Genomic DNA, 27,523 nt, shown 5'->3' on the forward strand with positions numbered 1-27,523 from the left:
CGAGACAACAGAGTTGTTCGCTGTTCTCATCCACGCCATTGCGAACAGTACCAGATAAATCCCATCTAACCACCCCTTACCCTCCACTTCACGATTCCCACAGACAACCGCTACAACCACCCCGCCATTTCCTGGCTTCGCCTCGCAAACCACCTCGAAATCCTCGCCGACCACGTCGAAAACCTGCCAATCAAGCTTCCAATTTCCATCAATCATTTACCCTTCACCAGCCCCGAGCCCAGACACCAACAACGCGGCCAGCCGCCCCCACCAGGAGCGACCCATCCACCGCGAAACTTCTCCCAGGTAAAAGCTGGCGGTGTTGAGCAACAGCAGCCGAACACTGAGGCATCGCAACACGTCATTATCCCATGAAAGCCCGTGACGCGCCCGGCGAGAGGCCCAGGGAGGGAAAACAGAGCGAGCAGGGTGGTGCGCGCGAGCGCACACATGCTCGCACAAGGTGGAGCACAAGAGGACGAGAGCGAGGATTGCCAATCAATTCGCGCATCGCGCCCGGGAATTAGACAATTAGGAGTCGTCACGTTCCCCGAGCAGTTGCCTCATCATCCCCGCCCGTCGTTCCGCTTCAGCCCCCTTCGAAACGAGCATCCCCCACTCCGCACGGTCGCTGTCGCGTTTCATCCCCCACGAGGCGCGCAACCGTGTGTGCGGCTGCTCAGGGGCGCCACTGCACGATGCTGAAAACGCCATCTGGCAGGCGTCGGACGCGCGAGACCGTGCTGTGGGTTAGGTCTTGGAAGGAGAAGAGCCTCGAGCACGGCCAGACAGAGCAGCCCTATTGGCGGACCATCGCCGTTGCAAGCACGCCCACTGCCGAGGGGTCCGGGTTAGGTCTGTGGTGTGACTGGAATGGTCCGCATTGGCCGAGGACACGACACGGTACCGGTTCCACGGGTTCCGCGGGGGCGGCGCGCGAGCATCGGCGGCGAGCACCGCGACGCCGGCCGCCACCGGGGCAACAGAGAGAGAACGCCGAGGCTGGCCTCTACGCAGCCGAGCTGGTAATCAGTGTCGTTTCCGCGGCAGCAGTGGCCACCACGCGGCAGATTACACGCAGATTACGCCAAGCAACACACACTCCCCCCGCGCGGAGCCGACAATTGTGACGGGATCGTGACAGTGCTTTGGGAGTACGCGAGCTGGGAGCCCTCTCGATTCTTCCAGATAATACTCTCCGCTGCAAGTAGAGTGTCAGCTTGCTTTCGAGACAGGCTGGCCCAGCAACCAGGGGGATGAAGATTTTCGGATAAGACAGTCGGTGGTGGTGATTAGGGCTTGGTGCTAGCTTCGGTGCAATCACTGAGATTTATGAAGGAGGACGAGTCACGAGCAGTCTGGTTCTTCTACTAGCCCAAAGAGGTGGAAGGGCCCAGTAACATTGAATTAGTGTGCGTCGATACTCCAGTTCTGAGGAAGGACAGTCACCGGGCTCGATTCGAGACACTCGATCCTGTCTCTGGTTTGATCTTGGATGCATATCAAAGTTCACGCACGAGTCTGAGACAGTGATTAGACGGCAGAGCTACGGAATAACTGGGGATTACTCTGCCAAGTGTAGAAAGAGTTCGGAGTGCAGGCTTCTGAAGAAGCAATCAGCCCTGTCGCGACGAGCGAAGAGAATTCCGCTGCCACCGTAACGATCGCGGGAATTAAAATAACGTCAGTGCGCGCGAGGAACGGAACAATGCTCGGTGCTTGAGTCGAGAGACCAGGAGGAGTCATGTTGATCTCGTAAAGAAACTGCTTTGACTTTAATGGGGGGATCCGCTCGTGCCGGCTCGGTCGGTCCGCGGCGACGCGGCGGATTCCGGGAATAACGGGCTACGGGATCAGCCAGGATGGCAGTCGGTGAACATTCCCGATGATATTCGACCGATTGCAGGCTGCTGCGATGACAGTTCGCTGGTGGTTGTCGCGCTGACGTGTTTTAGCAGTTTGCGCGGCAGATGGGCAGCAAAGGTAGAGGACGATGACCGCGTAGATCGACGGTGTTGGGTGTCGGGCAGACGAACCGTTACCAGGATAAACAGGCGAATTTTTACTCGCAGTGAGGTCCAGGCAGCGTAAAGTGTACACCAGGATACATGTTAAGTGACTGCCAGTGAAGACTTACTTCGCTCGCGCAAGGACATTCGTTCTCTAAAGCATCCGTAGGTTAGATGGACCTTCTTCATCATCCTCCAGAACTAAGTGTCAAGACATCTCAGAAAGGATCCCGCTGAACATCGCCGGCCGGAGTCAAAGGCTAATTGATCGACGATATAAGGAAAGAAGTGGATCGTAATGAGCAGCAGCGAGGGCGTGGTGACAGGCCAAAGCACCGGGAGCGATCGCCTCTGCGAGGACGTCGACATGGCTACTCCGACGTCAGCATCGTCGAATCTGAAGCCACGAAGCGGCAAGATAAGCTTCAGCGTGGACTCCCTGCTGAGCGACATGAAGAAGACCGCCGTGACCGGCGGAGCGTTCGCTAGGCGCGAGAACGACGATCGAACGGAGACCGAGAAGAGCCTGGACATGGAGGCCAGGTACCGCGAGCTGCTGATGGAGCAGCAGAGACTCCAGAGCAGGGAGCTGCTGGCCAGGCTGAGCCCCCACGGGCTCACATTTGGCAACCACCATCTTCACCCGAGCAGGCTGGACCAGGATCACCCGTCGGCGGGCCGACAGGAGATCCTCACGGTGAAGGACTTCTCCAGGACGACCAGCCACGACAAGTCCTCCTCGCCTATTAGAATAGACCAGGAGGCCCAAAGGGACCGCGACGATCGACGACTGTCGGCCAGCTCGCCAACCAGCAGGATCGTCGAGTCGATCCAGATCCAGAGGGAGCGGGGCCAGGACGACGACGAGAGGATCGACAGGATCACGAACCCGAGGTCCGTGTCCCCAGTCAGTAGACGGGAGATGATGGACGATAGAAGCGACTCAGAGGCGAACCGTTCCCTGGAGGGCGACAGGAACGATCATCTGGATCTGGAGGACCAAGAGATCAGGAGCGTGGGCCAGTCGGAGGATCTGAACGTGATGGACTCGGACTGCGAGCTCGAGAGGGACCTGGACGGCAACCCGGAGAAAGAGGAGAAGTCCAGCCCCGTAGTGCCTCAGCCGATCCACCCTGGAGTTCAGAGGCCCTCTCAGGGGCCGCCTTACCTAACCGGCGCACCTGGTGCTCCAAGCTGGAACCCCGCGGGATTTCCGCATTCTCTCGCGGGCTTCGCGTGGCTACCCCCACCCCCACACCCGCACAATCCCCATGGACACCTTTACACGCCACACGGAGGACCCACCAGCCCAAACGGTGAGCTTACCGTCGTCATTATCGCTCTCTCCGATCTCTGTCCACCTCTATGACTATCCTCCTCTCTCGACTACCCCAGCAGCCAGTGCAGCTAAGAAACTCGCGATTCATAGTGGAAGCATGAGTCAAGAGGGTACAATACCACTTTGTTACCGTCTAATTCATCGTTTCAGAGTCTCGCAACCCGTGTCTCGCGCTCAGCTCGCCCCTAATCGCGCGCGCAATTTTACAGCCGAATCGATCCCCGTCTCGCGGCTACTCCCAACAAAGATCTCCTTCGAGATCCGACTTAATATCCTCGAATCTGGAAAACTCGACCATGTAACACGCGTTACCGAGATTGCGCAAGAAGTCCGCGACGTAGAGCCATTTATGAGACTGCACGAGGGCGTAATCCTCGAAACACAGTGGATTATGGAGCGCGCTCGTCCACGACGGACAGAGAAAATGGGGGAACCGGCTCGCGTAAATGTCTGGAAATTCAGCCGTTTGGCCCGTGGCAAGGGGCATCGATTAGAGCTTCAAGCAGCCATTATTCTCTCGCGTCAAAAGCCATCGCGGTGTTTGCTCGCCGAGTATTAGCCGCTCGAGCGTTAGCTACACGCTACTTATCAACACCGATTTACGGGTCGGCGTAACTAACTCGCCCCCGTGGATCGTTGCTCTCGTTCCTTTTTCGCCTATCGTCGAGGATTTCCCGACTGGCTGGCTTACAATGTTGATGATTAGGAGAACTGGCCCGGCTCCTATGGCGTGGCTGGGCACTACGTTCGTGCCACGCAGCCCCATAACGCTCGATATTAGTGTCGACGGTCACGCGAGAACCCGGTTATTATTGGAATTACGTGCTAAGGTATTTACCCGTGCCCTGATGGAGTCGTGAGCATAATCGAAAGCTGGCAGTCGGAAGTTGTTCGGGGTGGAATAGCTTCTGCTTGATGAGGAGAGGCGCATTTGCTTGGAAAGATGTAAGTGCAGAAGAATGTATACTGTTTTTCTTAATTCAAAACAGAAATGGAAACAGAAAAGTAGAGAGAGAGTTGATATCGCAGAGCGCAGATTTCTGGAGCAGAAGTTGATGCGAGAATATTGTGTTAGGAAAGATTCTAGTCTCAGCAGAGATCACTCGTCAGGTGATGGATGATTAAACGAAAGATTCTCCTATTTGATATCATTAAATATTCGATTCTTCTGCCTCAATCTGTCAAGATGCTCCCGGAGCGAATATTTACCTACATCCAGGGCACCGAGGAATCGAACGCGTCACGGTTTCACTTGCAGACACCATCCACGCTACCCCTTTAAGTCGATTAGTCTCAGCTATCGTAAGATTTCGCTGGCTTTCTTGATTTCGTTCCACAAACGTCAAACGGAGCCTTCGGTTGCTCGCTACCACACGCGAACCGATCCAACCTCTCTCGATCACCTGACGCCGTGTATCTAGGCTATTAGGGCAGGCGATCCTGCGTTTCCTGGCGAACGCTAAACGGTGATTTTTATCGCTCGTTAGACGGCCATTCCGTCGTAATAAAACACTTGCCCCGATCGCGATGGAGAACGAGCGCCGTGGCGTATCGGGCTGGACGTCGTTCCCCCAAGATTATCCTACATCTCTCAAGGATCTCATATTCGATCGATTACGTCGCTCGGGAAAAGAACAAACAGCCGCTGCATCGCGGAGCCTCCGTTTCACCGCGCTCGAATAAGTCAGTGAATGACGGGAATGACTTTTGTTTCTACCGCGGAGATAGCGCAACTGAATACGTCAGCGGCGCGAAATAATCGGTCAATTAAACGAGTCAGCTACCGGTCTCGGTGCACGAATAGATCTAGCTGAAACGCACCGCTACCGGGCCCCACCTCTTGCGCTAGCGACCCCAACATCCACGCCTGTTGGACTTAATTGACGATTTTACCTTAACGGCGTGCCGGTTTGTACCAGAGGCCTCTTAAAACATACCTATCCTCGGCTCGTGGCTTTCGTCCCTTTCCCGTGACACATGTACCCCGGAGGCCAATTAAAATTTTTATCCCGCTATAAGTGTCTTATAGCGGAACAACACATTTTCAAATCGACCGCGTAAGAGGATCCCGAGGATCTCGAGATATCTGCGACTCGAATTCCGGGACTAGGTTCCCGAAACTGCACCCCAATTTTTCTGGAATTCTCGACTCCTCGGAAATCCCAGTCCACTAGAGTCCAGACCCTCTGCCCCAGATATTCCTTCAACCCTTCGCCCAATTTCTACGCCGCATCGCCTATTAGCATCCACCGCGAGACGCGAGGAACGAACCGGCGTGTAAAACAGTGGCAGCGGTGACAGGAATTACCGGCGCAGCGTGTAATGGGAAACTCGCGCCGTTTCCAGGAAAGAAACCTCTCTAAAGACCATTACGGGAGCGGTCTCGGAGCGCGTTGAAGAGTCGAGGAAGGAGCGAACGGAGAGGACCTCTCTCTGCGCGAACGAGCCGAGGGGGTGGTGCACGGGGAGGCTACATACGCGAGCCCCCCTCCCCGAGCATGATAGAGTCATACATAACTGCCTGCATCCATAATGCATTCAAGCGAGGGTAAAAACTGCCCTTGTTAGGTTCCGTCCCGGCACACCCAGCTTCCTGACCAACGTCATCCACCAGCCGTTTTTGCCGATGATAACGACAAACCGCTCGCCTCTTGTCTCCTCCCTCCATCCTCCTTTCTCCCTCTCGCCCCGGCAGCACGTTTTGCTGCCATCCCAACCTTCCCTACTCTCTGTTTCGTCCGCGGAGCGCGAGACCAATTACCCGCGTCTTTCAACCACTGCCCGTCCGTTACGAATTTTCTTCCCGTCCGGCCGACGCAGTCTTTCCCGTAGCGCGGTTCTTTGCCGTACACCCTGGACGCTCACTGATTAGACAGCCTTCGAGGCGAACCAGTTTTTTCCAACGGAATATTCGCGGTCGTGGGTGATCGGATCAGGCGACAGTTTGTCCAGCCACTGGGTTCTGTTTTAGACGGATCTTTGGAAAAAACATCCCCTGCCCGACATTTTTCACTGCGCCCGTGTGCGACGAGGGATAGGCCGAGGTGAATTCGTTAGCTGGGTCTCACTGTCGATGGAACGGTGGGTTTTTAAAAAATTGCTATTTACGGGAAGCGGTGGGTTAGATTCTTGGCTGGTTACAGGGTTCTTCAATTTCGATGCGCTCCAGTCGGAGCAGTCATTCCTAACCTGTGGGTCGCGACCCAAGTGGGCGGGTTTTAGCACTTATTTATTTTAATTATTAAGTTAGAATTATATTCTGATATATATATTTTTAATGTGCATTCTTTACCTTATTAAATCTACCTTACCTTATATGGGGGTGTCGCAGGTTATTTGAGTAGGGTTACAACACAGTTGAAAGAATCTTTAGATTCAAGGAGCGACAGTCCCATTCTTCAGGAGAGTGATATGTTAGAATAGTGAGACGAAAACGAATGTGTGAGATGCGGAGAAAATTATTTTGAAACCTCGAAAAACGACGATTGGGTTAAATGTATGCGCTGCAGCCGTTGGTTTCACGATAGATGCTCCAAGTAGGAGAATTTTTGCGATTTATGTGGAAAACTAAAGAAGAAATAAAATATCAATTAATTAAACTCGTGTATTATACTTTTTATAAGCTACACTTTTTGTTATTTTCCAAGGTCGGTCTCACCCGTAGTGAGTGGTCGGTCCAACCAGTTGCAGTGCCAATACTTTTGATTGAAAATGAAAATAAATATTTGAAATTATCGCGCACTATAATTTATATATACTCTAAATTGCTTGGGCTTTGCATTAATTTGCACAAAACGACAAGAATGTGAAAAACAACGATGCTACAATTTCTTTCCCAAAAAGTGGTCGAACTCTCCCGGACTTACAGTATTATAAAACGGAATCGCGACTGTAAAAAACGTTGGGAAACACTAGTTTAGAGGTACATCGCTAGGAAAAACTCACCCCTCTATTCGACGCTCGCATCGGCGTAAAATTGCATGGAGAAAAGCTCATTAGCCTGTCCAGCACAGTTATCAGAGGGCGGGGGACGCGATACGAAGCTGTCCAGCCGATAGATAATCCGTAGGCCCGCCACTGGGCGGTGGCTTTCGAAAATTATGAATACGGACGTCATTTATAACGCTCGAACGCCACCGTCGGGCTGCACGCATTTATCTGCCGTGGCTCCGCGACCAGGAACGAATTAACGACGCCCAGCCACCGTCCAATGACGCTCCACAAAATATTCCCAACGATTCATCATCCCTGACCGAACTTAATTACCGTCCACGGGGGTGTGTTTCGACGTGAGCCCCGTCGTGTCCCCCTGCTTTTCCGCAGGGGGAGGAAGAAAACGGTACCCTCGCGTTAATTGCCGTGAAACGAGCTTGCTCTTCTACTTTATTAACGATCAATCGCGAGAATTCTACCGCAGCCGTGCATTGTCAACGGACGCTCGAACACTGAGAAACGGTAGCTCGTATGCAATTAGTTTCCAAGGGAGGGAGGGTAATATTAAATCCACGCCGGGGAACGAATCACGTGGTTGATAAGACAGGCGAGCGGAATCGGCCGAGTTTTCGCTGGCAATCGCGACAGGGACCGATAGGAGAAAGCAATTAGTCGTGGCCGATGTAAGATCGAGCGAAATCAAACGGCCATGAAATCGTCGCGGTCAGCTTAATTAACGTTTAAACCGGGGAGCATCCTACGACCGCGCATGACCACTGACGCAGCTCGGGGAAAAATGGCCAGCGAAAGTGCCGCAGATCTTTTCATTTCTTTCCACGGACGTCGATAAACTCCGTATCGCCAGGTCCGCGTAAAAAGCTTTCGTTATTAATTACTGATTTGTCGCGATCCATTTGTATCGGCGGGGCCCCGGCGATACGGTGGTATCTGCGCGGGGGAAGAGAGTAATGAATCCCCTCTAGATAAATGTCCCTCGAACGGGAGCAATAAATTCCACCCTGGGAGTAAAATGGTCGCCGATGGAAACGTGCCTCGTCTCTCGCGCCGACGATATCGCGCTGACAATTCGCTCTGTATCGCGGCCAGTTGCCTATCTTACTGATGGCCGGGCCTCGGCTCAATATGTTTCTTACGAACGCCAATTAATTTCTGCTAATTAAATGTTCCCATGATTTATGATCGATACGCGTACGCGTAAACGTTCCCTCGCGATGATCCCGCAGCCCCGTTGATCGACTGGCGCGATCGACGGGAGACAAAGACGCCTCGTACTTTGCGCGCCCGTTTTACGACGGGGAACGGGCCGGCGACCACGTTCGTTAAATATCTCGGGCGTTTATTAAGTTGTACCTCGTTACGCGGACGTGTAATTTCGGATTTCCGTGATTCCTACGATTAATTACGGCTGATTGGGATTTATCCCCGGCTGATTACTAGCCGTGCTCGTAATACGAATTCCTTCGCTCGCGACTTCCTCCCACCGTTTGATACCTTAACAAGTGGTCTAGGAGTCGTAAGACTTTGCTGTCGCTGTTCTTTTGCGCGCGGGAACCAGCTTGTACTTCGATAACGTAACGCGGCAGGTGTAACGAGCGACTTTGATTTCATTCAAATACCTTAACCCCTTGGATCTTTGATGATAGGGTGGGATTCAAACGATCGAGGCCATGGAAGAGTTTAATTCCGACAGAACGTCGGTGGACTGTTGCAAAAGGATAGACCTTACGTTTGAAAGTCTCGAAGTGACACCAGTTTTCAGCAGCTGGTCCCTGATAAGCCAAGCAGGCGTGCATCGGGGCACGATAGATGCATAATTAATGGATGTCGAAGGAGCAATCGGCGAGCAACACCCGATCGACACACTTGGAAACGATTTCGAGGGGCGAGGACATCCAGCGAACGAACGTGTCTCCGCGGACCGCTGGGATCGGCTCCAGCCGCGGCGGAGCCGATCGATATGTACTTCTCGGTCCCTAATTAATTTCTGTTAATTACCGTGCGCGCGGAGACGCGCGATTATTGCCGGGCCCCCCCTCGACTAACGAGGCCAGCCGGCTGCATTAGGCGCGCGATCGCATTGTTCGGCCTCTTTGTCGAATATTCCGACAGCGTCTCGCGGAGAAACGCCGCTGAAACGCTGCCACGTTAATCGAGCAGTGGCGCAAACGCACGCGAGCACGCTAATCAACGCATTAATAATTAATCTCGGCTCCGAGCGCGACGTGGCTGCCAACGCGGTCGATAATTGGCGCGAAAAATCGAGCCGATTGGATGCCGATCCAGTCGATGAAGAAGGGTCGTGATTAATCCAACGACACAGGAATATTAATAAGAGGGATGCCAATTCCGATTTCACACATTTCCAAGGGGAATATCCACCACGTTCTAAGCAAACATCCTCCACTTACCCCGCTCCTCGAACGTCCAAACAACCCTTAAAGGAACTCAGCATGGCGACAGAATTTCTTTCTCCGAAAAAAAAAAACAAATCGCAAATGAGCCTCTTCCACCGCGTCGCCGTTCGAACTTCCCTGCGCCGAGGCCCCGTCGCCTCGAGCACACGAACAATGCCTCGAAACGACTGACTAACGAGAAAGGGAGCGAAGCTTCCGGCGTTGGCGAGCGCAGGTGTGCTTTGTCCACGCGCGTACGCAGAAACTCGCCGCTCGCGAGATATATTTCCTCGGGGATCCAGGCGAGCGTTTAATTAGCAGAAATTAATTAGCGTCTAAGAGGAACATATTGATCGGTTATGTGAGCGGACTAGCCGACTAGCCGGCGGTGGATAACGGGCCGAAACGGGGGAGGGAGGGGGCAACCACGTACAGGAATGGAAGACGTAATACCGATGTCGCGACAGATCCGCTCGACAATGCCGCCAGCCCGCTCCTGAGTTTTTGCGCGTCGCGCCGATCGTTAATTAGCGCGAGGAATTCGCCGTTGCCCCGCGGTTTCGCCGCGAAATCGTCATCCTTTCGACTTCCTCTCCACCTCCCTCGGTTTTTGCCCGGCCGACCGAGCCCCGCTCGCGAAATCGCTCGCGAGTGCTATACCGATACCTCCGTACGCGCGCCGATCGGCCACCGGCCCTCGTCCGCCGATCGACGGCCCCCTTTTTCCCGTCCACCTCCAGGGACGCCGCGTCCCGAATTTTCGCCAGCTTCACCGAGGAGACGGTGATTAACAGCGAAACGGGACACCGGCAATTGGATCGTAAAAATTAATCGACAGGCTTCCCGATTAGATAAGAGGATCGTGTCATCCGATGTTTGCGATTCCTTCGCTCTTGCGTCCGATAAATCGCTGCAGGCAGGGTTACGGCGCGCTCGCTCGAACGGCGGGGTGCCGTGCGTACGGTTCTTCGATCGGGAAGCAACGTGGACGCGGAGATACGCTGCTGCTGTTTGCAAGCACGTGCTCCGTGGTGGCAGTTTCTGGGTAACCGTGATGTTTCATGCGGATTATTTGCGTTGACGGACTGCCGGTTTCTTCAGCTGCCTCGAAGGATATTGAAGTAGATCTAATATAAAGTTCCTTCCCACAGCAGAGTTTTATTCCTTCGAAGTCTCGAGTCAGTTTCCACCTACTGAATCGGCTGCTAATGAAGGACCCATTGAGCAACGCGAAAATGAACGTCGGCGGTATCGAGAGCGTCGATGCAAGATGAAACCGGGCACAGAATCGGTTAATCGCGCGAGCCTCAGTCAATCATCGACCATCGTCGATAATTATCATTGGAGGTCTGGGCGAGACCGCGTAACCAGAGGGACAATTTATTTTTTACGATTCAATTCCAACGCTGTTTTGGATCGTTCCCTTATCAACGGGCGACATCGAGACGCGGTGGCCGACGATATAAATTGGGGATTAACAGCGCTGCTTGCGGAGGAACGTACGTGCGACCGACGAGCGAGTAATTTATGCCGACACCGGCGAGGAGCGTGATCGTTAATGCGAAACGAGGCTGGATCTTCGCGCGGGAGAGCGTTTTTCGCGTCTAGCGACCGTGCGTCTTGCTGGGTATGAAAGCAGTCTCCTATCGTGCCCAGCTGGGAAATTGTTAGAAATCGGGAAGTTGGTTGGGAACGCTTGTTCGACGGCCCAACGAATTTGTAATGCGAGGATAGTAGCGGGATAGCGGGGTATGTTGAAATAAATCCTTGCATTGGAAGCTGCTCGTATTTCTCTGCACGGCGTGACGAAATTATTGCGTTGTTTATATGCGAATTTTAAGTCACAAGTCCCTTAGCAGCACTCAGAATGATAATAATTCTCGCGACGAGTACCGCCAGCGGCCAGACCGTCCCAACGACGAGTTATGCCGACGAGACGAGTTATTTTATCACGAAGCAGCGGCAAGTGAAAAGTCTGTCGAAAATTGGAGGGGGCGGAGGCGCGTTTTCAATCGATCCGTCCGTGGCGCATTAATTAACGCTGCCCGGTGGACGTTATCGCTGCCCGCCAGATAATTATTATGCAATGCACGCACGGAAATAACGAGCCGATAATTTTGCACCATCCGAACAAATCTGCGCAAACACGATTAATATATTACGAAGCTCGCGGCGGTGTGTCCGATATTCCACGGGCGATCTTCATTCCCATCCCTGCCGCTGGTATAATTAACGATAACTTTCATCTCCCCTCGCTTCGATCATCGTACTTTTCCTCGATCCGCCGAATGCTCGATATCGACCGGAGGAACGGAGAGAGGGGGCCATGTTTGGGTTAATCGAAGGCATCGTAATAGAAACAACTTAATCGTATAAATAGACGTCAAGCAAACGCGATCGTAAACACTGTCAATATTTTTGTTGACAGTCCAGGCGTGACGAGCAACAGAAATATATGATTAATTGGATGTCGCCACTCTTTCTCTCCCTCTCTCTCTCTCTCTCTCACTCTCTCTCGGCAGCTGCGCCGACATTGAACGATTTATCAGCAGCGATAGTTGGGCAATAATTACGCGAGTTATGGCCGCGCGAGAAAATACTCTTCGGTCTGCCAGCCGATATCTTAATTCACCTTCGCGGCGTAATCGGCCGCGTTAATTATCCCAGCCGTACTATCGCTTAACTGTGTGTACCGCGGACTTTTCGACCGATTGTAAACATATTTTCTCGTGTACCCTTCGGACGGTTTGATTGGTAGCGCCGGACGGTTGCGCCTTACCGTGTCATACTTTACTCAGCCGTTACAGTAATTAGCCCAACATCCTATCTCCCTTATTCAGCGGAATCGCTGGTGTCGCCCGCTTCGCACCTCATCCTTCAAACCGCGTCGCATCTCCTCCGCCATCGGGATCCATAAATCCCCCGAGCCAAAAATTACCGTCCTACGCCCGCGTCCAGAATTCTCGGGGCTCGTCGATCCTCCAGTTCCCGCTTTCTCGGCGCTAACGAACTTCTTCGGGAAGGCATTCTTCCCGAGGACGCGCGACCTTTCGAAGATCCTCGATCTTCTTTAGCCGGCCGCGGGACTTTCTATTCCACGGTGGCTAGCCCGCCTCAGACTTCGTCCACGATCGACTCCCCGACGCTGATCGACAGTTTTTCGGGCTGATTTCAGGGGACTTGAGGCTGCCAGGCCCAGGACCAGGGCCGGTCAGGTGCACCCTGAGGAAGCACAAGCCGAACCGCAAGCCGAGGACGCCGTTCACCACGCAACAGCTGCTCTCCCTCGAGAAAAAGTTCCGCGAAAAGCAGTACCTGACCATCGCCGAAAGAGCCGAGTTCTCGTCCTCCCTTCACCTCACGGAAACGCAGGTGAGACTCGACAGAAACAGCCATTAGGCCTCGAGAAATCGCGGATCGTGATTAACCAGCAGACAGAACCGATTGCCACGCGCCTCTAAATAATCTGGCTACGGACACGTTTCCTGCACGTTTTTCTTCCGCGAACATTCATTCGAATTTGATTAGAAGAGAATCATAGGTCGAGTCAAAGATCCCACGGAAGTGTGTAAGGAACGTCCCCTCGTGGAAGTTAGTGGACATTTATTTCCGAAGAAATTAGAGGTCTGTTGATCGCAGGAGGATAGGTCTAGTCGATTGCAAGGGTGCACCCACTGTTGCACGCCCTCAGGAGCGCGCAAACGGAATAATCGTGGTGAATTGGAATGTCACGCACGTTTTTCCAAGGTCCATCCTTCAAACCCCCCAATTTCATTCCTCTTACACGCACTCGTCTTTTAGTGCCGTGCTTTCTTTATATGGTTCCTTTCTTTCTCCTCGCGGTAATTGCTCGCCAGGAGGCGGTTAAAACGAGCAAATTCTCGTCCGCCTCTCCCATCAGATACATCACGTCGAACCGGGTAATTACACACCCTTCCGCGGAGCGGTTGGCAATTAACATGATTGACGTTAATTAAATTGAACGTAATGGAATGATATTATACTTAATTTTCGTATCAGCCGAAATGATCTGCGCTCATTTGCCCCACCGCCGCCACGAACAATGGCGACCCACGGGTTTGCGCGTCGCGAATTGTTTGGCCAAGTGTACGCTCGTGTGCCCGACGAGACGAGGAGGCTTCGGAGTAAATACCGTTCGGCTCACCGATTTTCCAAAAGCCTGCGCACCTGCCGGTGGCGTTAATGACACTATTCGAAGCTGACGCGACGACGAATTCACCCGACGGCGATCGAGCTCGCCCGGGGAATGTTGTTTGGAATAATCGCTGGAGTTGTCGAGCAAGCCGAGAGGAAGAAACAATATTGATGCGCGAATGGAGACTGATTCCACCGAACAGGGTTATCGAATGGATAGGTACGACCTTCCAGGCGGATATCTGTTAAGATTTGCTGGTATTTGCTGGGACTCACCAGACACTGCTCGAGGAGATCCACGACCTTCCGCACGGCAATCCTTGTAGCTGATTGCTGGCTCTGCTGGGTGGTTCAGGCTTCAAACTTGCTGGGTGAATCGTCTGAAATTGTATGTTGGATTCAAGATGGGCCTCAGTGCCAAAAAGTTTCGAGAAAAGTATCTGTAGACATTACAAAGTTAGATATTTTTTATACATAGTGAAGTTGTTGTAAAACAGTCTATAATATTTAAAAATTTGATATATCTCCTTTGTATTTGGATTATTACAATCGGAATTACATATAAGTGAAATTAATTTTAATTGAAGCCCCTTCAAGCCCTTCTTGCATAAAATGGAGAATTATAGAAAAGAATGTTGTTTTTAAGGGTTCATTCCAGTTAGACGGGTTGAAAATATCGATTTTTTTTAAACATTTTTCGAAAGCACATATTCTCCAGAGTGTACTGTTAAATTTTCATGGAAAAATTTCGATTATTTTAGCTTCTACAGAGGCATTTTGTAGGGGGCGCAGAGGTTCGGCCTCTGTTAGGTGAAAACTTTGATTTAAAAACTTTAATTTATTATTTGCATAAAATTTGAAAAAATATAGTCAGAAAAATAGTCATAGATCGTGTCACGTTCAGGTTGATGTGTGTTTGGCTTAGATACGAGTTACAGTCAGTTGGTCAACACCGATTCACAGAATTTACCATAGCTCTGTCAATTTTAAAGATACGGCGATGAAATTTAGAGGGCATATGCAGAAAAGAATAAGGAATATAATTATGCGTTTTGCGCAAAAAGTACCCAACAGTACAATTGAAGAAATGTAGTTAGAACGCAAAAAAACTCTGTAGATGGAGTGGAATAGGTTGCACCGATTTGTGTCTGGCCATAAACCGCTGGCTCTACTTTTAGCAATAGACTGCGGTTATTAATCGTCCGACCATAAAGTTCCTATTCCACTTTCAGGCATAGACCGTGATTAACTGTCCGCCCGCAACAGTCTGAATCTACTTATGATTTGTGCGTCGCGGAGTAAGCTACTTGCGCTGTGCGATAATAGTAAAATATCAGAGAAATCCGTATTCGTTTCTTGCCAGATCGCGGAAGCTCGAGGTGACCAGATATCTTCTGTCACCGTCGCCTAGAAATTCTGCGAATGTAGCTCGCCAGCGGTAGAATTAAAGGAGCGGTAATTCCAAACGAGGCTGTACATTCGTCGTGCCGTGACGCGTGTAACAGCCGAAAAGACGGTCGCGATGCGGCTATTATCGTGCAGTTAGCGTGTTCAGATACACTTTCCGCATTCATTACAATGCATCAGACGAAATGAAGCTTCGTCGTATTCATTTGCTTAGATAAGCTACGATCTCCTCGCCTCCTGTCCTCTTCGCCCTACCAAAACGCCCCGCTCCCTCTCTTCTCATTATTCACCCGCGACGAAGAGGTATGTTCGCGATTTAGGCTGGCGATATTCGCGCCGTTAGAACGCAATAGCGTTGTTCGTGGAAATGGCCTCGAGTCGATGCCCGAAGATCGATCGAACGCCTTCGTTTCCTCGCACAGGCAATTAGACAGCATTGCTGGGAGTCTCAGGGGATTTCAAGGAATTCTAGATCATTTGATTTTGAGTAACGGAGCCGCGCGGAGTAGACTAAACAAAGATCAAGGGGCAGTGGACACTGAGGTCGCGTTGGACTACGAGTCCAAGGTATTTAACACCGTAGACCCTCTATTATGTAATGGTAGGCGCTGGCAGATGTCGTTTGACGCGAAAAGGGCGAAGCGAATAGGAGGGTTCTCGAAGGTAGTCAGCCGCGTGACGCTACTTACTCGCTTCCCTGGAAAATTGCGCTGAAACGTGGTAACGCGTGAGCCCGCGGCCGTGAAAAACTGGAAGCCTCGCTGCACATAGAGAAAAACCTCTTGGAATATTGCAATACGTCTTTCCACAGGGAGCAGCCAGTAACGATTTGATTGCGCATTGTCACGCGACGCGAGATTTCTAACTTTCTAAGCGATACCCAGGGTATCCTCCGTCCACGATTACGCACACACACACACGCCCGCTACGTGTGTACCTACCTCTGTCCGACATCGTGTCTGATTTATTAAAGAGCCGGCGATTTATATCGTTTTTTTCCACGGCGTCCACATTTTTTACTATGCCGCTCCGCGCCGATGTAACATTATACCCATTTTAGCGATCTGATTACGGGCTCCTTGAACTCGTTACGCGTGCTACGGGGTGCTTAATGCTAATTCCATGGGAGCTGCGTAGACGCCGCACCATTACCCGCCGATAAAAATAATAATAACGGGAAGAGGAATGATGGTAATGGGGGCATTGTTGTCAGCACACGCGCACCTCCTTCGATAACCCTCGGACCAGCGGAGTACACAGCGCACAGGGTGTGCTTGAAACGCTTAGCTAAACATTGAAAGGGTGCTCAGTTTCGAAGACAAATTAGGTGGCATGTGAGCATACATAGATCTGGATATCAGCGCTCCCCCTAATCAAAACTGTACACGTTTCATAGAAACACGATCCACTGAATGAAGAAATCTATCTAACCTGGCAAATCTATCTACCCCCTGAATACATTCATTCGAAATGCTGGGAAGCTTCCGTAAATCAATGTACCAAAATCGTTGGTGCATCACTTCCGAAACACCCTCTGCAATTTCCAGCCTGGTCGCGATTACGTCACTCATAAAACTTTCATGGAAAGCCCTCACTATCGCTTTCAGCCCCCGATATATTAAAAAGAATAATTAGCCTCGGATCGCTCGTGTAACGAGACTGCCAACAGTCGTTCCGAATGCCAGTCCAATTAGCGCTCGCGTTAACGGACCTCGGAGTTACCGACTAATTCGCTGATTCGCCGACTTGTTAATCGTGCGGCGCACTCGCGGGAACGGAAAACGCGGCGGCGCGCGTTTTCCAAGAGGAGAACCCGTCGCAGGGACCGCGCAGGATTCGTGGCTCCCCAGGAGGTGAGCTACCTATCGTCGGAGGGACGGGTGTCGTGATTCGGCTGGTGGATCCACGTCGGCGGACACTGTCCAAACAGAAGGATTGTCCGCCGACTGCGCAAACACAATTACCGTCGCGAACGAACGTTTGCCCACGGTCTCGGGGCGAATTCGACGCGGCGACGCATACTTTTCCACGCGGCGAGTTTCCAAGCCGCCACTCGCCTCGAATTCCACCCAGCCTCGCCTCCGATCGCTGCTTTCACCAATTTGAGCCGGCTAATTACGCGCTAAATGGCCGTTCATGCTGCACCGCGGCCGGCTATTTTCTACTCGCGCGTCCCTCGTTAGAACGCTCGCGTATATACCGCTGATCGATAGCGTAATTATTTAATTACATGCCTCGGAGCCCCTCCCGCGTGTAGCCGATCGACTATCGTTCTCACCGCGCGTCGATCCCCGTCCACGATTCCGTCCTTGCCATCGACAGGACAATGGCGAGGGAAAAGTTGATTTTGGAAAGTGCCGGACGATCGGGAATTGTAATTTGCTTCTTCGTATTCTACCAGAGCAGGTTCAACTAGCTGCTGCTAACCTCAGCCAATTTAAACTGGCTGAAATTAAAGCGGTCACGCAGCTTCGGTGCCCGTTGATCGCCCCATCGTCTCACCTTCTCCCCGTTTTCCCTGTTCCAGGTGAAGATCTGGTTCCAGAACAGGCGGGCGAAGGCGAAGCGGCTGCAGGAGGCTGAAATCGAGAAGCTGAGGCTGTCAGCGAGGCCGCTGCTGCACCCGAGTTTCGGCTCGGGCCTGATGTTCTCCGGAGTGGGGCCTCCTGGAACACCAGGAGTGCCTCCCTTCATCGCGGCGGCCATGGCTAGGCACACCCATGTCGCCGCTGCGGCAGCCATGTTCATGGGGCCCCCTGGACACAGGCCTTAATAAGGCAGACTCGAGCGGCGCGAGAACAAGTCGCCCGTACCCTGGCCAGTCTGCCTCTTCTGGGCGAGCAAACCGCGAGGGAAGCTGACCTGAGATCGTCTCCTCTAATCCAGAAGCTAGGGAGACCGATTGCACCTCGGGGTGGCGACACGACGTGCTGACTTTGTCGTTAGAAGAAGGAACTGAAGGCCTTGGGAACGGTGACGGGAGTCAGAGACTGCAGACTTGAAGAGAGTGAACTGTGGATTAAATGGACGACGTTACTGAGGGTTTGGGAACAGAGTGGGGAAGGGGAGGCTTCGCGAGGTTCAAGGAGAATGTGATCGAGGTGACTCGAAGGTGCTCGAATTTGCCGGAGGAGTGAGGAATTGATGGTGGACCGGCAACAGTGGGATGAAGTTCGATGACGAGTTGAAGAATGAAGAATGGAAGATGCAACTGGGTTTCCAGAGCCAGTAAGTGAAGATCTGTGAATTTGAAAGCTTGATAGGAGACGAAGACACTCGCGACATCATTGAAGGCTCGACAGAGGATTCAGACCTGCCTGAATCGAACTCATCACCGTGAAAATTCCAAGGGAATCGGGAACCCCGTTTCCACAGCATCGCTGAGGTCCAATCGAGCAGCGGAGACCCGTGTCCACCAAACTGATCTCGGAAATTGGATACGACTATTCGACGCCGCGACTTCGTAACGCGCGAATTACTCATCCCAGTTGGTCGTAAAAAGTCAGACTCGCCGCGAGTGTACGCGAGACGATAAATCGACGATGACTTCTACCGTCGCGATCTGTCGCGTGTCAGAAGCGAGTGTTGGGAAAAAGAAGCGAAATTTCGTCTCTCGTGTCTGCTCGTTTCTCCGCGTTTCGTCTTCGAGTTGAATCGATTATAATTTCCACGAGCCCTCGAGCGTCGAGCCTCGACGGATTCCCGAACAACAAGCGGAAAGGTCGCGCGCAGCGGCGAGTGGCAGCATTTAGAAGGCATTTCGAAGGCGTTGATCTCAACGGAAAAGCCCGTAACACCGATGTACATATTGTAAATAGACGTGTTGTGTATATACGCGTGTACAGGACGTTCGATTCCCATGAGAAGCTGGCAGGAAAAAGTAGACTTGACTTCGATTAGAACTCTGTAAGCGCGAGATCCATATGGGACGAAATCTACGAGCGGAGTTGGTCGACTGGATTGAAAAGAATACGCGACGTAACCGGTAATTTCCCTAAAACAGCTACCCATCTAGAAGCCTGCTCCCAGATGGCTCCCCGCGACGCCACCCTCGAAGCCTTGATTCGATCGCTTCTCCAACGGTCGAAGCCTTGCCCTTCTTCAGCATTCAGGATTAGCCAGCCGAACTCGCGAGTCTAAATAGCGTATTCTTTCAAAGGAGCTCGAATAGGACGCGGAGACCCGCGCGCTTTGGGGCGTCGCCTAAGGTAAAGTCAGGAGGTACGAGTGTGTTAGATGGTTTCGTTTATTAAGCGCTAAGGGAACGATAGGGAAGCGTGTGTACATACGTGCAAGTGTTTAATGAGCGAAGAGGTATGTAAATTCTGTATCTACGCGTACCACGATCGATTCGAGGGGAGGAGAGAGTGATACGCGAACGCCGATCGGTAACCATTGCGAGCGCGACGAGGTCCCCGGATTGTACCCAAGCGCCCTGTATAAATGTAACATGATATATAATTTATCCATGGAAGTATACCATAGTGAAATAAACGCGATTTCAGTATTTAAACACCGACTTCTTACCGTTTCTTCGAGATCCCCGCGAGACACCCCAAAGGTCCGGGCACGTAGGCCACGGACCAGGCATAGGCGTCGCAGTTGGCGCATGGGATACATCATCGAATAAAAGAGGACGGTATTAAACGAGGCAAGCCGCGATCGCCCCCAACGAAAACGAGCCGGAACGAAAGGTAAGTCGAGAGTCATCGAACCCGGATTGTGCACTCGAACGATCGTCATTACGATCGATCGGTCGGATGGAAACGGAAAAGGAAAAAAGGAGCAGGGAAAGAAAACAATAATCTCTTGGTTGCGTCGATGGCGATCGTGGCAACGACCTTTTTTTCAGCCGAGCGTGATCCCTCCCTGAAAGAAGTATTATGTCCCAAGGAACGACGGAGGTGGAAAAAAAAGAGAAGGAAGTTCCGCTGGGCGCAACGAAATGTATCGCAAAGTCATCGACGAGGCGAGGGGTGGAGGAGAGAACGTCGGCGGCCTCCTCGTATATGGCAAGTAGTCGAGGCAGCGGTATAGGGCGGCCGAAAGTGTCCGGCAGATAATTAGAAATATGTTAATCCGGCGTAGCCACTAATTGGTTTTTGACTAAATTTTTAATTAAGTCTTAAGCCCGGGCGGCGCGCTGATTTATCGAATGGAGGCCCTCGAGGCTAATTATAAAATATATACGGTGCACAGGGTCCACGCACACGGAGCGCCGCCTTGTATCTACATACGTGAACCCCGGGGCCCGTGTACGCACCTGTCCCGAATAATCTGTCCATGAGCGTCGGAGCTGCTCGCTTTTAGGCGAGAAGGGATGGGCAACGATCTGCGAGAGGTCTCCGTTCTAAACTGATCACCGTAATATCTCTGTGGCCCAGCTATGAAGCATAAGTGATCACTCTACTCGATTACTTTCACATTTTTGGGTACTCTGTCTGTCCACCATGAGTGGTTATACTGGCTGGCTGTTTCCTACAGATCTGTCAGAGAAATTCCAAGTTATTGGCAGACACTAAAGCCCCCAGTCCTTTACTCTCCTAAAGGATTAAGCAGGACACGGCTGGAATTGTCATAGGAGTTTGCTGGAGACAGGTGTGATCTCGACGCCAATGCGTGGATTCACGTATACTTGCGCGGGGTCCACCTTCCCTATCTGCAAGAACGGGGTAGCCAGAGGAGCCACCGTCCCGGGCTAAATCGAGAAGGCTGGGGATCCGTTCCACTGGCACGTCCGATCAAAGAAGTTCGCCGCCTTCTTTGAATCCCTCGGCCGGCTCGTAACTGTCGTCCGTTCGGCCGAGACCGGTAGCCTAATTGTTCGTACCCGGGTCCCCTGATATACTGGTTATTAGAAACGGGGCCAAATCGCCGGAAGTTGTCGTTATTTTACGACCAGCCCAGGAACCTTGCCCTCGTGGCCGCTTTACTATTAGAGCAAAGTACGAGGCAACCTAAGCAGCCTTTCCTCTCCAGCATTCACCAAGATCACCGAGCTACTATTTACCTCAATGTTTCATACGAACTGTCAAACGTTTATGCTCGGAATGGGTTAGCTTAATGACGACTTAGGAGACACGCTTGCTAAGCAAAGTGTCCAGTAGCGCGATTAGAGCGCGGAAACTGCAATTCTAGCTGGTTGAAGCAACTTTCCCCTCTTTATACGGTGCTCCATCTTGCCCGGCGATCACCTACGCGAGAATTAAGAGGAATATAGAGGAAACCGAGGGGAGTCGAGATCGAGAGAGAGAGGGAGAGAGAGAGAGAGAGAGAGTAGAGGAGTGAAGGTGCAAAGAGACCCTTTAGAGTGACGATTTACCGTTAAAGGGTTTACAAACAGGCGCCAGGTATTTGCTACCTCCGCAGATCGGAAGCTCTCTCGGCTCTCCTTATATTCTCCTCTGCCCCTCTCCATTCTGGTCCCGGCGTTTTCTCTTGGATATCCCTCTATGCGAGGCTCTTACACGCGCGCAGTCGGCGCTCCCATATAGATGAAATTTATGTACGAGGCCGACCGATCCTACGCATGCGGCCACATTGAGCGCTGACAATTAATTAAAGAATAATTTCTTGTCTTCGCGATACCCGGAGGAGCGTCGCCAGTTGGCGGCCAATTATGCCTCCGGACGGGAACGGAATACCAAGCAGGCCTGTCCACGGCATCGAGCCCCGATTCGATGTCTGCTTCGTGCTGCTGCTGCTGCTGCTGCTGCTCCTCACCGTCGCTTCTCTAACCGTTCCTTCTCCCGTTCCTCGGGCTCTTGCTGCAACGCTTCCCCCCCACGTACGATACAATGAGAAACGCGGATCGACGCTGATTTTCTGGCGAGCGGAATCCATTTCACGCGCCATCCAATTGCCTGGGGAAACGGTCGTCCTGGGCTTTCGCTTGCTTCCATCCACCTTTTCGATTTTAATCCGTCACTTAGGCTGTACGTGAAACACGAGGATTTTAGAAGTACATGCGGTGGTTCCTCTTTTTATGTGGTGGTTGAAAGAGCATTCGGTAAAAGTCCGTGGGTAGTGGACTATTTCAGCTTAAAAAATTTATATTTTTTATTTTACTGCTTCTGAAAGTCTTATCCTTTACGAACATTTTAAACAAATGTTCATGAAAAAATTCAAATAATTGTCGCAGTTATAAGGTGAATGTCCCAATTTCTGCTCATTTAAGAATTTCCACAATTTTTGTTCAAATTTAGCGTCAAAGGAACTAACGATTTTACGTATCCAATAGTCCACTACCCCCTTAATCCAAAAAAGGTGTGCCCGAACATTCGATCACCATCTCCGAAGTCACCTAGTCCCCCTCCTGCCCCTTGGACGGGCCGAACGGGCGATCCTCCACGTTCCATGCCAATTACCGGGAGAAGGACACACGCAAACGATCCGCGATACTCCGTTCCCTTTTAACGACAATCGCTATCGAGCGCTGGCGATCAAGTCGTCTCCGATCAGAAATTACAACCGTGTCATCGGGACGATCATCCGTTGGGCCCCGGTTCGCCGGTTTCCAGCCGCGGGGAAGAGCCGTCGGGCCCGGGCCTCCGAAAAGGTTCGGGACGAGTGTGCGCTCACCGCCGCTGGACCGGAAGGCTGCGGCGAGGGGGAGGCATCGGGACGGAGGAGGAGGAAGGAAAAAATTCACGGTTAACGCGTGCATCGAAAGCAGGGCTCCCCTCATTCAGTTTATCCAAATTAATTGGTCGTAAATTAAGCGGCCGGTCTGACGAGTGCGGCGAAACGAAGCGAGAAGGAGGAAAGAGGGGAAGGAGGCCCAGAGAGTAGATCTCCGCAGGGGCAGAGAGGGCCCCGTCGAGGTGGGGGACAGGGACAGCGCGATGGTCCCTTGGACGCGTGGGACGAGGAGGTCCCGAGGAGAAAGGCCAGAAGAAGACGTAGATAGATCGGAGAGGGACGGTGGGTCCCTGTGGCACTACCTGCGGCACGAGGGGAAAAAGAGAATTAAAAAGGCAGAGGCTAGCCGGGGGACAGTAGCGCATCGACACGCCATTATGTGGCGGCTGGGACTAATTTATACAAGAGAAAGACGAGGATGCCGCGGAAAGTCAATCGTGCCAGTGGCCGAGCCGACAGAGACCGCGGGACAGGTAAGCCGGCGTGAGCCCGAGCGAGAGGGCAGAGAGATCGCGGGCATTACTTAAAAGAGGCCTCCTAATTGGGAGCCAGCCACTGTTTCGACGGGTGTACCGATGCTCGGATTCGTGTCCTCCAGAAGGGAATTAAGGAGGGAAGAAAAAGGGGCCCGATGGATTCGGGGAAGGAAAGCCTTCCTCTGCGAGTGGACCCCTAGCCGATACAATTTCATCGGAATACCGGAGCCGATGGGCGCTTCGCTTTTCGAGCGCGTCTTCTACTTTAAATAGCTCCGATAACTACAAAATTCAATCCAGCCCTACAGGCCTCGCGCTTCTCACCCGAGTGCCTTCGGAGAAGAATTATATCGTTCCTAATCGAATATATTGGAAAAGGACGCCGCTCGCTCGTCAAAGGAGGGTTTCAATAGCTGCTGCACGTACGCGTCGGCGAAAAAAAGGAAAATGCCAGGGTATCGATCGTCGGAGGGGGTTCGGATCGCCATGTCAAGTTCGGCTTTCGATGGAAAGGCGCGCAAGTAAAGTAATCGTTTCTACCGAAGCTTACACGCGTTTCCCATAAATCGAGCGCATCGGTAGGCAGGTACGCGGATCATGTGCCGTTGCCAGTAATTGCCGGCAAGATGAATCGAGACGAAATCCCGTTTCCGACTTCGTAGGAAATTTACGAAGCGGCCGGAGGAGTCCGGGGTGCCGGTCGGGGCCTCGTATCGAGCGTTTACGGCGAGAAAGTTCCGCGGCAAGAAAGCCGCGGCCCGATGCAAACGCGAGCGCGCGAGCGGCCCGCTTCAAAAAGCACGCGCGGATACGTGATCCTAATTAGGCACGACACGATGGCTGTTCTTACACGCACGAAAACGGTCGGACCGTATCGGAAACGAGCCGCCCCGTAACTAACATTCGTGACTAATTCCACCTGTGTGCCTCGTTTAACGTCGCCGCTGACAATGAGATCTTTAGTTGCCGCTTCGCGTCGCGTACTTTTAATTAATCTTTCCGCAGCATCCAGGCGGAGATTTGACGAATACCTCGAGATCCACCGAAAACATCTGAATATTCAGTTTTCGAGGAACGGAGCTTCTGGACGCTGGTATGGGACGAGACAAATATAGAGGAGCTCGAGGAAGACTATCGAGGATCTTGAATTCTCAAGTAGCGGGGGAATAAAATATTCCCGAGGCGGGCGTTGAGCCAAACTTTGTAATTTCGAGATGTGGACCGGTGGTCCTTGAGAAACATCATCGTGCTTCCCGGTGGAAGCGTTATTCCAATTCGGGAATCGAGATCACCGGGATGATAAGGATTGGTGGTTTTGTTTTATCGGCGGCCAGGCATCGAGAGACGAAGACGAATATCAGAGGCGCGTCTCGAATCAGGGACGGCGGGGGGAGACGTGGCCTGGGATGGAAATGGAAAGGCGTACGGTATTTGAGGAATTCAGCCGAAATTTCTCCATCTGCCTGTACGGATGGATTCCACGCCAGCGATCCAAGCAAATGGTGTTCCGTAATAAAAACTTTTATTACGCTGCAGACAGGATCGCGTTAAGATTGAAGATGTCCCCGTAGAGCTTGTAGCCGGTGAAATTTATTCATGCTCGGATACTCGATGTCGAACTTTAATATAGCGGGCATAAAATTAAAAATTATCTCCGTATAATGCAATTGCCCGGGGTTACCTCGTTAACTAAATTACAACTTTCTAACTACCCATAAAACGGCCCGCTAAAAAGTTGTAAATTTCAGATCAGCCGCTGCCGCCGCGGCCGACAGAGAGGCGGCCGACTTTCCTGCCGCCTTCCCAAACGACAAATTGTCACGATTCCGCTTATCCATTCCCCCTCTTCCGTTTCCCAAACGATGTGTCCTCTCTCCCGTTCCTCGGGCGCGAGATTTTCGTAACCGAAACTACCTGAGTGTCCATTCCACGGAATCAAGGACACCACTTCGCCCCTCATCACCCTCGATACTTCGCATTTAAGGAGGGTCACTCGGATGAAAATGAACTACCAGTTATTTTACAGATAAAAATTTGAAAATATGTATATTCCCATATTTTTTTTACGCTGAATTGAATTGTACAAGAGTTAATACAGTGACAATTTTTTATTCAACATTTTAAAAAAAAGTTTCGAAAAAATTATTCTCAAAAGCTGCCATATACGCGACGATGTATCACGCAGTTTCAACGGATACGAAAGCACAACATTATAAATGTCCATCCAGTGAAGAATCATGGTGTTTCTACCAATCAGCAATTGCGTAAGGAAGAAAACCTGGTTCTCACGATAAGAAAGTAGAAACACCTATCAGAGAAAAATTTCTGGATAAAATATTACCAATTTATAATAGGCTAAGCGATGAAAAACTGCTCCGTCGTTGTGCACAATGCCTCACGCAGAATTCCAACGAAAGTTTGCATAGCATGATATGGCGTAAGTGCCCAAAGGATATTTTTCCTTCAAAATATCTTGTTGAAGCTGCAGTCGCAGAAGCTGTCACCGAATATAATGAAGGATGGACTAAAACAATATTACATTCACTCATCAAGGACAACCAAATGCAAATGAGCGAACAATCATTGAAAATTTCTCAACACCGTCACAAAAAACGAGTTCTCAGGTATAAGGATAAAGCCTCAGCAAGATACAAACGTGCAAGAAAAATGCTACGAACTGCACAATCACGAAGAGGACAGGCATTGCAAGAAGAAGAAGGTCCAACGTACGGAGCAGGAGCGTTTTAGTAACTACGCCAAAACAAAAAACTTTAAAACTCGGACAAAAATGAAGTTTTCGAGCTGAATTTTTTTTTGCAGTCTTTGTATACAATACTACAGAGATAAGGGTATGGATTTTACAATTGAATAATTTTTTCGAAACTTTTTTTTTAAATTTGAATAAAAAATTGTCACTGTATTAACTCTTAAACAATTCAATTCAGCGTAAAAAAGAATATGGGAATACATATTTTCAAATTTTTATCTGTAAAATAACTGGTAGTCCATTTTCACCTGAGTGACCCCCCTTAACGGGCGAGCAAGTCCCTCGCGAAATGAGAAACAGAAATTCATATACAATAAACTCCCACGCGGCGCTCGCGTCACCTCCAACCACGTTCAACTTCGAGTTTCGTTCGGACGTGAAGGAAGATCGCTTCTGGGAAGTGAGAATGGCGTCCGGGAGGCAAAACGATCGGAGTTATCGCGCCGACTGATACCAGTCTGCGACGCAAAAAGCCCGGCCGCATAACAAATTCGCCGATTAAGAGAGAGGACGCCGTTGGCTTCTGTCGATGCGCGGCGAAAATTATAAATTCGCCGGACGGGTGGTGGTCGTCGGGCAAAGAAAGGGGTTCGGGGCGAGGCATTCGCGTGGCCCTCCCCCCGGAATCATGCAATAATTTGTCAGATACCGATGGCGATGGCTTGGTCGCTCTCTCGGCTCGCCCCGTTCAATTATTGTGATCGCCGCCTCGCTGGGCCCCGACACGACTGGACACTCGCTCTTTTTGCTTGGGGCAACGAGCCGCGCCGCTCGAGTGGCCCCCGCGCGCGTAAAAGACGATTGTCGCGAGGAATGCTAGGTTAAATAGGTGTTTCTCCGCGAACTACTCGCGGTATTCGAGAGGCAATTAGCGGGCCGGGACCCCGTGCACCTTAACACAAATTGAACTGGTCGCTTGCTAGGCGAACCGCGGGGCCCGAGTGGTGGCTCGGCGGGTAGGTGACTTCCTTTGCTGGTGCTCGAGAGCACCGGTTGCTGGTAGAAAGGCGTGTCAGGGAACGTGTGTTACTTGGGACTATAGTGCGGGGGGTGTTTCAAGTTGGGATCGTTGTCGCCAGCAATCGTGTGCTATTTGAAGAAGGAAGATGTACATAGATACCGACGTCGGGCCGGTAGACTGGTCTCCTCTGTCCTCAGTGGTTGGACTTGAGCTGAGGGTACTTGGGAGCTCTGGTTCGTGGTAGATAGGCGTGACTCGATATGTGACTGGATTGCAGTTCGTGTAGGGATATCAGACCTTAAGGGAGGACCCCACCCTGAAGCCACTAACAAAAGACAAAGTTAGGGATTTTTTTTGTTCGTATAAGTAGAAATATAGAGCTTGGATTTTTTATAAGTATAGTTTTAAAGCAACCTTTATT

General features: G+C 51.4%; 1 protein-coding gene across 1 annotated transcript; it reads left to right on the forward strand.

Annotated features, from left to right (window-relative positions):
* The first annotated feature begins 870 nt into the window (after positions 1-870).
* Msx (homeobox protein Msx) lies at positions 871-19,770 on the forward strand. The gene is made up of 3 exons (XM_076811747.1): positions 871-3,325; positions 12,871-13,067; positions 17,785-19,770. The coding sequence occupies exons 1-3, from the start codon at positions 2,308-2,310 to the stop codon at positions 18,028-18,030; spliced, it is 1,461 nt and encodes a 486-aa protein (XP_076667862.1). The 5' UTR covers positions 871-2,307; the 3' UTR covers positions 18,031-19,770.
* The last annotated feature ends 7,753 nt before the right edge of the window (positions 19,771-27,523 follow it).

The sequence above is a fragment of the Andrena cerasifolii genome, chromosome 5 (genome assembly GCF_050908995.1).
Source record: "Andrena cerasifolii isolate SP2316 chromosome 5, iyAndCera1_principal, whole genome shotgun sequence".
NCBI lineage: Eukaryota > Metazoa > Arthropoda > Insecta > Hymenoptera > Andrenidae > Andrena > Andrena cerasifolii.

Excerpts from the sequence above, each read along its gene's own strand:
- Msx (XM_076811747.1), top strand. The coding sequence starts at position 2,308 with ATGAGCAGCAGCGAGGGCGTGGTGACAGGCCAAAGCACCGGGAGCGAT. Across the intron at positions 3,326-12,870 it reads AGGACCCACCAGCCCAAACG|GGGACTTGAGGCTGCCAGGC; the intron begins GTGAGCTTACCG and ends GGCTGATTTCAG. Across the intron at positions 13,068-17,784 it reads TTCACCTCACGGAAACGCAG|GTGAAGATCTGGTTCCAGAA; the intron begins GTGAGACTCGAC and ends TCCCTGTTCCAG.